General features: G+C 35.8%; 1 protein-coding gene across 6 annotated transcripts in view; it reads left to right on the top strand.

Moving 5' to 3' along the window:
- The window catches only part of DACH1 (dachshund family transcription factor 1), a 353355-nt gene extending 338450 nt beyond the window's left edge, over positions 1-14905 (top strand). For all 6 annotated transcript variants that reach the window (XM_063392205.1, XM_063392207.1, XM_063392206.1 and 3 more), the window contains one exon: positions 12119-14905. In XM_063392205.1, the coding sequence (XP_063248275.1) occupies positions 12119-12156 (38 nt within the window). In that variant the 3' untranslated portion in view covers positions 12157-14905. The remainder of the gene's footprint in view (positions 1-12118) is intronic.
- The last annotated feature ends 213 nt before the right edge of the window (positions 14906-15118 follow it).

Below are 15118 nucleotides of genomic sequence, written 5' to 3'. Positions count from 1 at the left end.
ATATCTATAATAAGTATTCTTCCAGTGAACTGCCAGCTGGCTTGTAAAGAGGAAAATATATTCTACAGAATAGACTGCTAGCTTTAAAAAGAAATATTTTGCTTTTGCTCATTGTAGGGTTCCGTAACACCTGAAGGACATCCTGGGAGACAGCAGCATATATAATGATAATGTGATGTCATTTTGTTTTTCCTAGTTGAGAAACACAAAGTGTGTACCAGTAATGGTAAAAACATTTTTTCTATTATATTCTTGTCAGCCTTATTTTTTAAAAGTGATGCAGCCTCTAATAGCTTAGGAAAAGCAGCAATAGCATAATAGTGTGTTTTGTCATGGATGTTAGAAAGGATGGATCACAACGTGCTACAGCTGGCCTTGGAAACAAAGTGTTATGAAGGCAGGACAAAAAATTTACAGTGCTGCTTTATGTGCATGAAATTAGAATATGGATTGTTGAAAATATACAATGCTGTATTAGATAATTCAAGTTTTGACTTGTTTATTTTGTCTATGTGTTGATTCTGCAGATTCTGCCTGTGACAAACTGTCGGTGCAACCATTGCATTAAAAGACATGTATTTTTCATGATATTGTTTCATACTGCAATATGCTGGCTACAACTCCTTTCAAGTAATCAAGCTATACTGAATGCAAACATAAAGTAAAAAGCAGCAATAATTTGCTTTCGTTTTTAGCTTTATACTCTGACTGAAAGATATACATTCTTAGCCATTGGAGAGAGAACAGTCTCTTTGCACATTGCTGAATTGGACATAAAATACTGTGGCTGGATCAGACTCCTTGGCTTCACTGGAAATACTGGAAGCATCATAAAAGTAGTACACTGACTGGAAGATCAGTTCCATTTTCAACCTTGCCATCAAATTTGTTATGACAATCACAGTCACTTTCACTGCAGTAACTGTGCCATGCGATGCAATCTGGTTCCCAGTGCTGAGGTATTGAAAGGCTAAAACACTATTAAAACATACAAATATCAGTTTTATTCCAGTTAGAAATGGGTAATAGTTCCAGAGCTTGATCTTAAATAGTCAGTGCGTCGAAGAATCCTTATTTTGTAAGGTTACCCTCTATGTTTTTTCATATTCTTGGAAAACCATCAGCTTCTTAGATTTTCCAGCTAAAATTAACTTTATAGCCAAATGTATTTTACTAGGCCAGATATTCAATAAATGTATTCAGGATATACTCAGGTTTTGCCTCTTTTTCTATTAAAGGAGCACAGCACTAGGGATAGTAGTAGATGGGCTTTAAAATCTGCATTTTCAGGCTCTGATACCACAAATATATTCATAAAGATCATTTAAATACATCCATCATCCTGGGAGACTACTCAGAGCACAGTTCCTGCAAAACAGTTGGTTTGTGTCTCTTACTGTTATTTAATGTATATACAAGGAATGACCAGTTGTTCTTCTGTGATGAGCAAACCAATTAATTTTATGTGCATATTGTGGACTGTATTCCTTGTCTTATACTAGTAGCCTGTTCTGAAATCACTCCAGTCTACAAGTTCACCTTGAGGATGGGTAACAACCATCTTAAGCACTGTTCCAGGCAATGTCCTGCTAGTGACTTGTGCAATGCCATTAGTGTGACAAGAAACATTGTAAGTGGAAAGGTGGCGCAAATGGGGAGAGGGACAGAGGGAGATGGGTGGGGAAGAGTAAAAGCAACCAGGAAGTAACATTTTTCATTTCTGCTGTCTTGAGAAAATCACACTTTGAAGCAAGAAAATTTTACACTTCAGATATTTTGCACAGCTTATTGCTTCTGACTCCAAGGCAGCCACTTGATCCCAAAGTCATTGGTTAAGACTGCTCTGTGGTTTAATTTAGCCATTCTCTTTTCTCTTGCTTACTTCTTGATGATGAACCATGGTGTTAAGTTCTCTCTGGGAAAGCGTGCTGCTTCCATATGGTCTGGGATTTCTGTAGTGGGGTGCATCCAGGACACAGTCTGTCATGACATGCTGTTTTTTCTGAGGAATCTCTACTGGCAAAGACACAGAGTGGTGCCAAATTCAAACCACCTGGCCCTAAGGCTAATTGCATTTTTCCTTGGAGGGTAGAATAATCATTTTGAAGTACCTGTCTGAAATTATGTTACCACTGAGAGGGAATGGGGAGGATTGGCTTGTCACTGCAGTACTTAAATGCATCTATGAAGATGTATTCAAGATGGAAGTTTACAGTTAGTTAAGGGAACTAGCTTGAACTTTGAATTGAAAAGCAACCTACCTGGGCTAGCATTACCACTCGCCACAGAAGCAGAGTTCCCTCATAATCTAAAATGCTGGTAGTTTTCTTTCTGGAATAGAACAAAAGCCTTTCACTCAAGTATGGCTTCATAGCTAACTACTGGGTTAGATCCCATTTACGTGTTTCAGCTTGAAGTCTTCTGCAGAATTAACATGAGCTGATTTTATTTTCAGCTTTATAGTTATGCCGCTTGTGCTAAGCCCTGGGAACTTCTTTAACATCTATGTCTCTTTCTGAGTGCTGGAAGGATTATGTGTAACTTCAGTTCATAGCTCATTTCCTAGGGCATGACTTCTGGTTTGGTTTCTCTTGCCTTGACTCTTGTTCTGGAGCTGAATGGCACTGCTTGGTGCCATAAACTTGCTTTCATACAAAATACCTAAAAGCACCAAGGTTATGTTACATATGTTTTGACATCCCATGCATCCTTAATAGATTTTCCGTAAGCTTGCTGCTGCGCAATCTATCTATTTTACAACCTCATTCCTTCCTGTTCTGCATGTGACTATTCATGCTTTGCATTGGGCAGTTACTCTGTTTTAGCACACAGATGAGAACAAGGGTGATGTGATACTGATATTAAAAAAGGATTCCACGTATTCCAGAATTATGTATGCAGACTAATATAACTTTCTTTAAGTGGCCTCTATTTTCCAGTAAACTTTGCAGCAGCTCAAATGGCATCTCAGTTACATACTCTTGTATCAATTGTGGTGTTTAATCTGAAAACAACAAAACACTAGTCTGCCTTTTAGTTACTTGGGCAACATGAAATTCAAATTGTTTAGAAAAGATGTGGCTGGGAGAGAAGGGTGAGGTAGGTTTGTGATTCTGTGAAGCAAAAGAGGTTCCTCTGCATAGGAGTAGGTATTAGATTTAAGTCTTTTTTTGTGGTTTTAAAAGTAATGAAGGTAAAGCTCTAGAAAAGATAATACCTTAGAAAAGCTTGTCTTCATAAATTATTTGTATCTGCTGAAAGAAATTAACATCACACTGTCTGTTGATGGAGAGTGCTAACTATGGCCACAACTATTCCTAGCAAAAAAATCATGACCCATGTTACTTTTTCAGAATTGTATAAAAGATCTTTATTATTCATACTTTATTATGGGATCTGTAGTTGTACACACCTGTATCATGCCTATTGTATCTGCTTCTAGTTGAGTGATGGAAAGGATTTCTGTGAGTTTCTGTTCTCGTACATGGAGGGTAGTTTTAAAGAAATACCAACTTATATGTACTTTTGCATAGATATTTTCTGGAATTTGGCAAAAACTGCTGAAAGCTCCAACAAACCCTGTTCTACTGTATTTTATTCCAATTTCATTTTATGACCACTTTTTCTTTCCAGAAATGTAATTATTTTTGAAGCCTGTTTGAGGCTCAACTGTATGATTGATATCTTGTATGTAAGATTACTTTGATGATGATGTTTAGTGTAAAAAAAGTGATCATTTGAGCAAAGCACTAAAGAGACAAAATGGAGAGAAGTGAAAGAAGACTGATCACACTAAAGGGATGAGTAGTAAATTCTGGTTCTATCTAGACTTCACTAAAAAACCCCAAAACCAAACAAAGGGTAAGAAGGTGCCAGGCAGAAACTACATTCCAATATTCAATTCTTTATCAATTTTATTCTATCAGATTCAAGGTTGCTTGCTGATATTAAAAAAAAAAAAAAGTTTATATTTCTGGAAACACAGTAACAAATAAAGCACAATTTTTTGTAGAACTTTAAAGTGTTTTGTGCAGGACAGATTGTTCAGCACCAAAATTATCCACACTGTGATACAAACAGCACTGAACACAATGAGCTGTGGAAGCTCACAAGCTGATTGTATTTAACTGTGACTTCATCCTTTAATAACTTTCCCACATGATTCTTCAGCTGAAAGGGTTTTGTTCTGTGTCTCTGTTGTTGTTGTTTATCACTACTAATTTTTTTTTTTACCAACATGAAGTGACACAGTACAATACCTTAGACTCAGGTTTAGGGCTTGTAAGTAATCAGTTTTCTTGTCTTTTTTTGGATATGGCTTCTTCTGTTTATACAAATAGAAGAGAGTTGTGAAGTTGTGAAGCAATAAGAAAAGACAATGTAATTTTTTTAAAAAAAATCTATTTCTTTTGAAAAAATTCTCACCTTAGTAGTTCCGTTTTTTAAGTCCTCAAAATGGCCAGTTTTACACATACGTTATGATCTTCAAATAATAAAAGGTGACGTATTCAGGTACTCCCCTGCTTTGTTTGTTTGCTAAAGACCAGATTGCTGACCTTTAGCTTACTTCCACAGTAACACAGGAGTAATGGAAATATATATTAATGATTAAAACACATGGTAAAATCACTGAGAGAATATAATTCAATATTTGAAAATAGCTGTGAAAAAAGGTGTTTAGATGGTCTTTTTTACGCATCCATGGTTTAGTTTTATGTCTTAAATTAGAATTAAAATTTCCTACGTATAAATTGCTATTTTAGAAAACACATGGACATCTTCGTTTCCTGAATATTTGCACTGAGTCTTAACACAAATATATTTGTACATGAATGTTAAGTAGATAAATGAAAGGTGTATGATTAATAACAATATGCAAATTCAAAACTAATTTATTGGTGTTTCACAAAGGGCAAACTGGGATAGTGTTTGGCCAAATATGTTTACATACTTCATATTTGCATGCATTTAATGAACATGCAGTGTGAAATCACCCATCTTTGCATAAAAACTGGATGAGCACTTTTTTTAAAGAACCAATTGCTTGAATTTCAAAGCCTGAATGGTTGAGCCAGTTTTCATGCATCTCCTGTACTCTGCTAGGGAAGATGGCAGTGGATGTGCCCCAATACATGATCTATTTGTGCTGCCAGCAACAGACACAGTAACAGTGTCAGCTCAGTGTGTATCCCTCTGTCCCTCCTTTTCAGTGTTGATGTATAAGACCTCAGAGTTCTAATTAACTCTAGACACTGGGAGGAATTATTTCCCCTGACAATGTACTGTTTTGCACTTTATTAGGAATACTATGAAAAGTTATGTTCAGTTGATTCCATGACTGAATTTTACAAATGCTGGGCTTTTTGTCTCACACTCAGCAAACTGAAAAACACTAAGTTCATCATGAATTATTTTCCCGTGATTAAAACACTAGACTTCCATTTTTATCTTCCATCTTCAGTGGAAAATAAATCCTCTTGTGTCTCAACTTGGAATGAAATATATGAAGAGTATACAAAAATATATTTCCTCCCTAATTAGTTGTTTCCTTTAAATTTTTTTGAAGAAGGCTTACAACTTGACTAAGATCCCTTCCATCTGCCACAGTATGCTTGCTTTTATTTTGACTTCCCATTGCTGTCTTATCAAATATCATGAATCATTACCATTTGTTTGCCATCCCTTTCTTTTGTTTTGTTTCTCTTCCTCCACATGATCAAAACATCAACTTGAATGGAACGTTAGAAGTACACTGTGATTCACATTTGCCCCATCTTATTAAAACAAATAAACCAACCAGTTATTTAATTTTAATGGGCTTGAGCTATGGCATGCAGATGCTTTTATCAGCTCTGGGCTGAAGAGGTTGTATGCATTTGGGCAAGCATGTACAACTGTTGTTTGAAAGGGACAAACCTCACTAAGACTACAGATGCCTGGAAATAACTTCTGAGAAAATAGCTACCATTTTCAATAAAGCTACTTCCTAACAGGAAATGCAATTTTTTATGTTACTTAGCACAAGTGAGTAGCTTTGCTTTGATTTAGGTATGAGTAGCCCAATTTAAGGTCACAAATATTTTATTACTTTTAAACTGAAGATAGCAGTTTTTAATGGTTGGAGGGTCTGGCAATAGTATACTCAATTCCAGTATGAAGCATCTGCTGCCGTTAGGAGCAGGACATGGGCTAGTCCTAGGGATTTTGTGTTGCAACATATGATTTTAGAATCAGCTCAGATCAGCTCAGTCACTAGCCATAGAGATGAAGTTCAAATGGATTATTATGAGTGAAGAACCTTTTATTTCCATTAAATACATATGCGTGTATAGGGTTTTTTGATTGCTATTGTTGGTTTTATTATTATTTGTGCTAATACAGTCCTTAGAAGATTCAGCTAACACTGCTATTATCTTTCTAAGGACAAGAAAAGAGACTGAGAAACCATCAGTACATGAAATCTCTGTTACTTAAAATGAAAAGGGAAAGAAACAGAAAGTTTGAAAGAGAGAACAGAAAAACAGGAAAAGAAAACCCAAAAACAACAAACCAAACTCAAAATCACAGAAAATTTCAAAGCCATATTTGGGAATAAAGTTCCTGTCTTCACAGCTAGAGACATCGACCTTTGTTCTTTGAAAGTACAAAGAGATGAATAGATAGTTTATTCAAATACCCTTAAGACCCATTTTGAGTGAAAATTGGCTTCTATCACTGGCCTATATTTGATAAAAATATGTTAACTGAAGTTAGGACTTCAGCAACTAAAACTGTGGCTACACAGTTGATGTAAGGGTTCTTGGATAATGAGCTGAGATTTACTATTCTAGAGCTCACAAATTACATTTGAAAATAAAGGATAAAAGAATTATTCAAACCTTGACATCCTAACTTTCCAAAGCTCACACTGAGATTTCATGTCTTGTCATTTGTTTTCTGAGCAACCTGGTCTAGTGAAAGGAATCCCTACCCATGGCAGGAGGGTAGTCCTTGGTGACCTTTAAGGTCCCTTCCAACCCAAGCCAATCTGTAATTCTGTGATTTTCCTTCTCACAAAGTATTTTGTCCTTTTCTTCTTAACATGGATTCTGGAGGGTTCTTTCTTATCAGCTCTCTGTTTCAAGCTGCTATGTCTTTCTGTCTGTTTGGTCACTTGATTGGTTGTTTTTAGGTCCTAACTATAGAGAACACTATCCTTTTCCTAAGGAGAATTTACCTCTGTAGGTTTCTAGCAAATGAATGAACTCAGATGTGACAGCAAACCTTGGATCTGCAGATTTTCATCACACGTGGATCTGCAGATTTTCATAAACTAAACACTGCAGTATTATAGTCGTGATGATCACTGTTATTACATTTATTTTTAAAGAAACTCTGAGAATACAAACTAGAATACAGTTATTTGGATGGCAAACAACCCCACTGGGACTTGCACTGAGTGGCAGAAATACCCACATTACCATCTAACAGATGACTTAGTTTGCAGCTGAAGGCAAAACCTAGCATTTCACTGTACATTTTTATCAGTTTACCAGGTTGCATATTAATAATAATAATAATAATAATAATACTTCAGTGAGTTTTTGTTTTTACCTCTGAAAATGCTGGGCCCATAGAGAAACTTTCAGCAAGCTGCCCACAGAGCATTAAAGTGAACTGTTACTCAGATGACATCTCTGTGGGAATGCATTTTGAGGCATATGATTTGTTTCAGCATTGCAAACTTTTATGTCAGTTCCATTTGTTTGTTTTTTATAACATTTATGACCTTTTAACTATTTGGCCATGTTAATTCAAAATCCTCAAAATGAATCCTAATTAAAAAGAATTGGTCTAAAAAATGCTCTCTCACTCTGGGTAGAATTTCTGTCATATCAATCCACAGACAAAAAGAAATGATGTTTAGGAGTAGTGGCATTTTCAGTTTGAGTTACTAGCATGAGCTTGTGTGATCTTGCTGAACACTGCCATTTGCAAAAGAGCAATTAGAACAGATGACAATCTGCTAATCACACACACTTCTATTTAGAAATTTAGCAGTATTTTCCCAGTTTGTGTTATTGCTTGACTTCCTAAGAGTGAAAGTAAGTTTTATGTACTTATATTGTATATACCAGTATGTAAATTTGGGAAACTTCACCACAGATCAACAGTTTTCAGTAGGCTAAAAATATACCCTAGTGTTGTAAACATCCTTAGTGAAAGCTCTGTGTGTGTATTTGTGTGGTATATGTTTGTATGCATTTGTTTGTGTGGCTAAAATATTCCATATTGTTTTACGTAAAATTGTTTTTATGTTAATAGACAAATTCTGCATTCATTAACAGAAGAAAGTAATGCAACAGGCCTGTGTAGCTGATAAATTAAAGCTGATTGGGAGGCAGAAAGCACAGGCATGCTCAGGATTTAGGATTTAGAAGTAGTGGCATTTTCGCACTGGCTTACAAAGGATGAGCTGGCTTGATTTGCTGATCACTTTCATGATTTGTGGGTTTTGTCTCTGATTTTAACCTTGAAATCATTAAAAGCCTATCAGTAATACTCCACTTGTATTCAGATAGGAGCTCTGGCTACACCTAGAGGCGAAGTGATTCTGGTGGCTATGACAACAACTCTGAGAAGTTAATGTAATTTAGAAAGAACCTCAGAACATTAGGAATAGGGAGAGAAATGGATAGGAACAAGGTAGTATGAGTCACCATTGGAAAGAGACAGCAGTCAAATATAGGGATTGTATTTGGTCACCACTTTGTGATGTGAGGTCATGGTTCCTCTGCAGAGCTGTAAGTTTTTCTTAGCACAGTTTGAAGTCTTTGAATTTCTGAAGTGCACTGCTATTCACCTGTTGCTCGTTCTTTATGAGTGGCTGCATGAACTTCTCAGCCATAGTGCTATGACCACTGCCCTGGGCACCCTGTTACAGTTCCCAACCACCATCTGGGTGAAGAACCTTTTTCTGATATCCAGCCTAAGCCTCCCCTGACTTGGCTTTATGCTGTTGTACACAAGTCCTGTCACTGGTCATGAGAGTGAGATCAGCTTCTGCCTCTCCACTTTCCTGTGTGAGGAAATTGAGGACTGCAATGAGGTCTCCCCTCAGTCTCCTCCAGGCTGGACAGACCCAATAACCTCAGCTGCTCCTCATACGGCTTCTGCTCCAGACCCTTCACCATCTACACTGCCCTCCTTTGGATGCTCTCTAATAATTCAATATTTTTTTATATTGTGGTACCCAAAACTGCCCCCAGGACTTGAGGTGAGGCAGCCCCAGCTCAGAGCAGAGGGGACAATCCCTTGCCTGGCTGGCCATGCTGTGCCTGATGCCCCCAGGACAGAGTTGGTCCTCCTGGCTCCCAGGGCATTGCTGACTCAGGGTCAACTTGTCACTGACCAGGACCCACAGGTCCCTTTCCATGGCACTGCTCTCTGGCCTATCGTTCTCTACTCTATTCACACACCAGGATTTCTCCATCCCGGGAGCTGAATCCAGCACTTGCCCTTGTTAAACTTCATAAGGTTTGATTGCTCACCTCAGTTGTCAAAGTCTCTCTGCAGGCCTCTCAGCCCTTGAGGGAATCAACAACTCCTCCCAATTTAGTGTTGTTGGCAAACTTACTTAATATTCCTTCGAGTTCTTTGGCCAAGCTGATAATGAAGATGTTGAAGGGAACTTTATATATATAAACAAGTATCCTCTTACTTTGTAAGGAAGGTGCTTTGTAGAGGTGCCCGTTTCTATTCTTATTCATTGTCTGTGGATACAGAATACAGGATCTGATAGTGTCTTCTTTTAAAAGTGAAAAACCTCCTATTGATTTCACTGCCAGGTTGGATCCTTAAGCAGTGTAAAATAGAGCTGACTTTTGAAACTGTACTGCTGTTCATCTTTTGTTAGCTGCTACAAGGATTCTGCTTCCTGCAGCTGTATTTTTAATTGAGAATTAGTTTTAATACATACTTTATTTTAAAAGGTAAATGGAGACCTAGTGTAATAAAATAGAGTAAGTTATGGACTGGAGGTTATCAGAATGTTACGGCGTGGGAATTATACATAGCACTCATTAGCAAGTGTACATTCAGGATAGCCAAAGTGCTGGTATATATGCAGAGTAATACTCCTGCAGAGGTATCTAGACAGCTTTAGTGCTGTAAATGTTTATTGTGTTTATTCAGTGTGTTTGGGAGTGCCATTTGGAAATGTAGCCAGTAGTGGCCCTGGCTATCCTGTACTTAATGCAGGTTTTCTTTGGAGATGGTGTTCCAGGCCTTCAGTTTTAGCATGCTCCATTTCAGAGCCTCTTTCTTTCTCTCCTAAATTCCCGTAAGCATTTTGGTTCGTTTTCATGCATCAAATAATAATAAAAAAGTCTTTAAGTTAAGGCCTTACTCAATTCCTTTTTATTTCTCTTCAGTGCAAAAAAAAACCATAAAGAGCAAAGAGAATGGAAATGGTTCTGAGAGGAAGCACTTTTATGTAGTGGGAAAGTTACCATATATGCTGCAAAAAAACCCCAAACAACAACAACAACCAAAACAAAAACAAACCAAGGAACATAAAAAAGTAGGGAAAGGAGGTAGAAAAATGTAAAGATGGGGAGAAGGTAGCAAAAGGGCATGTACCACAGAAGCTCACAAAAGAAAACTAGTGGTGGAAAAGAAAAAATAAAAGGACATTAAATAAGAATCACTGCAGCAGAGTGATTCTACAGCCTCCCACTTTCCTCTTTTTGATTCATTGAAGATATAAATATATAAATCTGTTTTCAGATTAACTTTTTCTCTCAACAATTACAGTAAGTTCATGGAGATGATGCCACAGCTTTCAACCCAAGCATTTCAAAAAATTCATTTGCACAGGTTTATCTCATGCAATTGCTTTACTGTATATCTAATTTTTACTGTATATCTAATAAAAAATTCTGTAGACTGATTTGGAATAAAAATGTTAAACTAAGAAAACCAAAACAGGAACAAAACCTTCTGAAATCTTAGAAATATTTGCTGAATTTACTTAAATTTAAATAAGAAGCTCATGCAGAAGTTCATGCTTTAAGAGCTAAGATGCAGCTCGTAGTTGCTAGTGCTTATATTCTAAAAATATAGGTAGGATTTAGTAATTATGCACTGGGGAGGGTTAATTGCTTCGTGATGTGCTTTATTCACACGGAGACAACATTTTCTACCCTACAGGTCAGAAAGCTAAGAAGCTTTTCTTCTGTTTTCTATTTTTTTTTTTTAATAATCTTTATATTGCTACCAAAAAATAGCTGTATATAAGATGTTCATGGCCCAAGTGAAGAAAAAAATGTTTTGTACTTACAAATTAGTTGATAAATATGTTGTGGCAGTATGTTGTCTTCAATTATTTTTTTAGTTCAACAGTTACTGGCTAGGTGAGCTTAGTAACCTAACATGTTCCCTCACACATCTCACTTAAATATATGCTCTTCACTTGGGTGGAAAAAATGTTGTGAGGAATGCACTTACATCTTTAACATAGTAATTGTTCAGTTAATCTCATTTATGGGAGGAAGGAGGCTATACTTCACTGATACTGTTTAAATATCCTATACTGGCTTCTATATAAATAGCTACGAATGTGCACAATGGTTACATTACATGGTATATTTAACAACACAGCTAAATCACAAAGTGTGAGCTATGCCTTTTAGTGTTGGAAGTACTAACGATTGCATGCAAGAAGATTTTTTTTGCTCTGCAACCATGAAGGAAATAATTGCTGTTCAGCACTATTCAGTTACGTTTGCATATCAGTAAAAACACATGCACAGAGGCTCCACCTACCTTCCTAGTGCCCTAGCACTGATACAGGTCCAGCATACATTAAAGCTTCAGAAGTTGTTACAGGTTTCACAACTTGGAAAGTGCATGTCATTTTCAGCAGAGTTAATTTGGCCACTGACAGATGAAATAGCCAAAGTGACATTCAGGTTTTATGATTTTCTTTTATTTTAGACAAAAAATACAATAGGGGACATTTTACAGATTTGTTGCATGACTACTTCCGCTGAGGTTTTAAATCTTGTGGGGTTTTTACTCTTTTTGATTCATTGAAGATATAAATATATAAAGCAAATGTTTCTCTTTCATATTTTAGATGGAAGACTTTATTTGAAAACTACTGTCATGTATTGAATTTTTCCTGCTGAAAATACGTGTGCTACAGTAAAGAACGTTGCAGTAAGACATTGGCTCATAAGGAGTTCTGTGGAAACAAAACGTTTTCAAACCAACTTCCTCAACTTCATTTATCAATGTTCTTCAAAAATGTAAAGAATTCTGCAAGAGTGTCCTCCTTTGGTTATCTCCTGTGGCTCAACCTGGAGATCTAGAGAATGTTTGTAAATGTACAGTAGCACTGTTCTCACAGCGAAAATCTGCATCTCTGCGCCGGACTATTGTATCCAAAATTACAGGTGGTCAGAACAAGGCTGAGTATTCCCTTTTTCAAGGAATGCAGACTCTCTCCTCCTCTGATGATTCTATATTTGAGCACATCCAATGATCCTTCCAGTGGTGTCCAAGTACACTTACAGACTGTTATACCATACCGAAACCAGCAAGACAGCTCAGAAATGAACTTGTAGAGGGCATAAGAGGATTCTTATTAAAAAAAAAAAAAAAAAAGAAAAAAAAAAAGAAAAGGAAAAAAAAAGGTAAAGGAAGAAAAAATTGATACACTCAGTTTTCAAACTGTGATCGTGGGTTTTCTTCTAAAGACGTTTTTTCCACATGCTTTCCAAGAGACCAACACATATATATTAGACTATGTTAAGTGAAATGGAATTTTGTGTAAGTGAAAAGAAATGCTGAATGTAAACAAACTGTTTTACCATTCGCTAAGTCTCTTTTCCTAAAATAAAATTTAAAAAAAAATATAAAAAGAATAATAATTTCTCATTGTAAACTGGCAGGGGTTTATGAAATAAAAGACTTTGCTTCTTATCAAAATGTTGGTCACATGTACAGTATATAACACAAATCACACAAGGAAGGTATTATGTATGCAGTAGAAATCTAGAGTTTAGGAAATGAAACTTTTAGATAATATTGTTTTGTCACCCTGTTGGTCAGAAAGACACCTTTCTAGTTTTAACGCATGCAGGCATGTAAATATTTGTCCTGGAGTCACAGTATTACTGAATGAGATCTTAAGCATCTGGTAACAAGTCAGAATTCTGTATCAGCCACTTTTATTTGTATATTGAGCCCTGGTTAGTGCCCTGACTAGTGCACTTCTAAGAATGGACTGTGGCTGAGCAGCAAGTCAAAATGCCAGAAATATTTTTATATGTTAATGTCATATTACGTCAATGTTGCTAAAAAAGAAAACCTAACAAACACTTGATGTATCAGTCCAATTCCACGTAGAACTGAGTGATACAGTTGAAGTCTATTGTCCCTCCCACCTTGTCTTAGGGATGGATGGTTATGTGTTACTTTCACTGTCTTTATGAAAGTTACAATATGTGTTTTCACCTTTGTGCTGATAACTGGAAGTAAGCTGCAAAACACTGCTTATTACATTACTAAAAATTATGTTCTTTGCTTTGCGTACTTTTGGGTTACCCCTTTAAAGACTGATTTTGTGAATCAGTGCTATTACTGTAAGTTTTGTGATTATGCTTTCTTCATCTAATGTTTTATGCATATAAAATATTATTTATTACATGGAAACATATCAAAATCTTAAATGTCTAAGATGCCTAACTTAAAGCAAATATTTCTTTAAAAGTAGTTCTGATTGGATATTAATATTATTTTGTCCAAAAGAAAAAAATTCTAATGTTTTGTAAACTCTAGCACTGAGCTTCTATAGTTTGTAGGTCTTCCTTGCAATACTGGTACACATTTATTTTGTGCAGTTCATATTTACTCCACCACAATCCTTTTTTAACAATAGAAAGATGTATATACAAGTTCACATCACAGTAATTTTTTAAAGAAATATTGAGCAATATTTTTCATTAAATATTGTTGTCTAACACTTTGTAGTGACGTTATTTTCTAACCATGATTCTTTCATGATTGTCATAGTTGCTTAAACACACTTGGGATTCTGTACTCCAGTTTTTTCATATGCAGTCTTTAAAGGGTTAACAGCTGTAAAGTTAGATGGACTTGTGGCAAGCTTTTGAATCATTCATATCTGAAAGAGAATTAAAAGCCTACAACTGAAATACGTACTAGCATTTGCCATTGCTCTGCTCCTTGCATAGAGTCACCTGTAAGTAGGTTTAGTAGTTTTACAATATATTCTTTCAAGACCTTTGGGAATGCCTCAGTGTTTGGCTTGGTACATACACAGAAGTGTTAAGGATAAAGGGGAACCAATTTATGAGCTGGACGCTTAGAAAGAATCTTGCTAAAAACAGTGTAAATATTACAGAAAATGAGATGTTACCGTAAGTTGAAGTTTTTTGCCCCTCTTTAGTTTTACAGGTTTTGGGTTGGTATTTTGGTTTTGTTTTGATTTGGATTTTTTTTTCATAGATTATGAAGAAAAGTTGTCCTCATGTTATTGTTTATATGCTTTTGTAATCTTAAAGATATTAATGTCTAGTTGTTCTATATTATAACCACATTTGCGCTCTATGCAAGCCCTTGGAACAGAACATACTCATCTTCATGTAGGACCTATGAAAATTGTCTATTTTTATCTATATATTTAAAGTTTTCTAAAAATGAAAAAAGGTTATTACGAATTTTGTTGTACAAAATCTGTACAAAAATCTGTTTTTACATCATAATGCAAGAATTGGAAATTTTTCTATGGTAGCCTAGTTATTTGAGCCTGGTTTCAATGTGAGAACCACGTTTACTGTTATTGTATTTAATTTTCTTTTCTTTTCAACAATCTGCTAATAAAACTGTCTGAAATCTCCCCGTGACTTTATTTAGAGTTCATCTTTATTAAATTTTCTGAAATGTATAACATCAGAGGAATATTTACTTTCTAATGGGAGGCATCTAAAAACAACATAAGTCAGCTCTTTGTAATGTGAGGAGAACAATGCTGAATGATTTTATTTAACATGCAACTGCTTCTATCTCTAATATGAATTACTGTGGTGAAAAACATCATAAAAGCACACTC

Source organism: Prinia subflava, chromosome 3 (assembly GCF_021018805.1).
Source record: "Prinia subflava isolate CZ2003 ecotype Zambia chromosome 3, Cam_Psub_1.2, whole genome shotgun sequence".
Taxonomy (NCBI): Eukaryota; Metazoa; Chordata; class Aves; order Passeriformes; family Cisticolidae; genus Prinia; species Prinia subflava.
The sequence above is the reverse complement of the archived record's forward strand: the minus strand, read 5'-3'. Positions and strand labels throughout refer to the sequence as shown.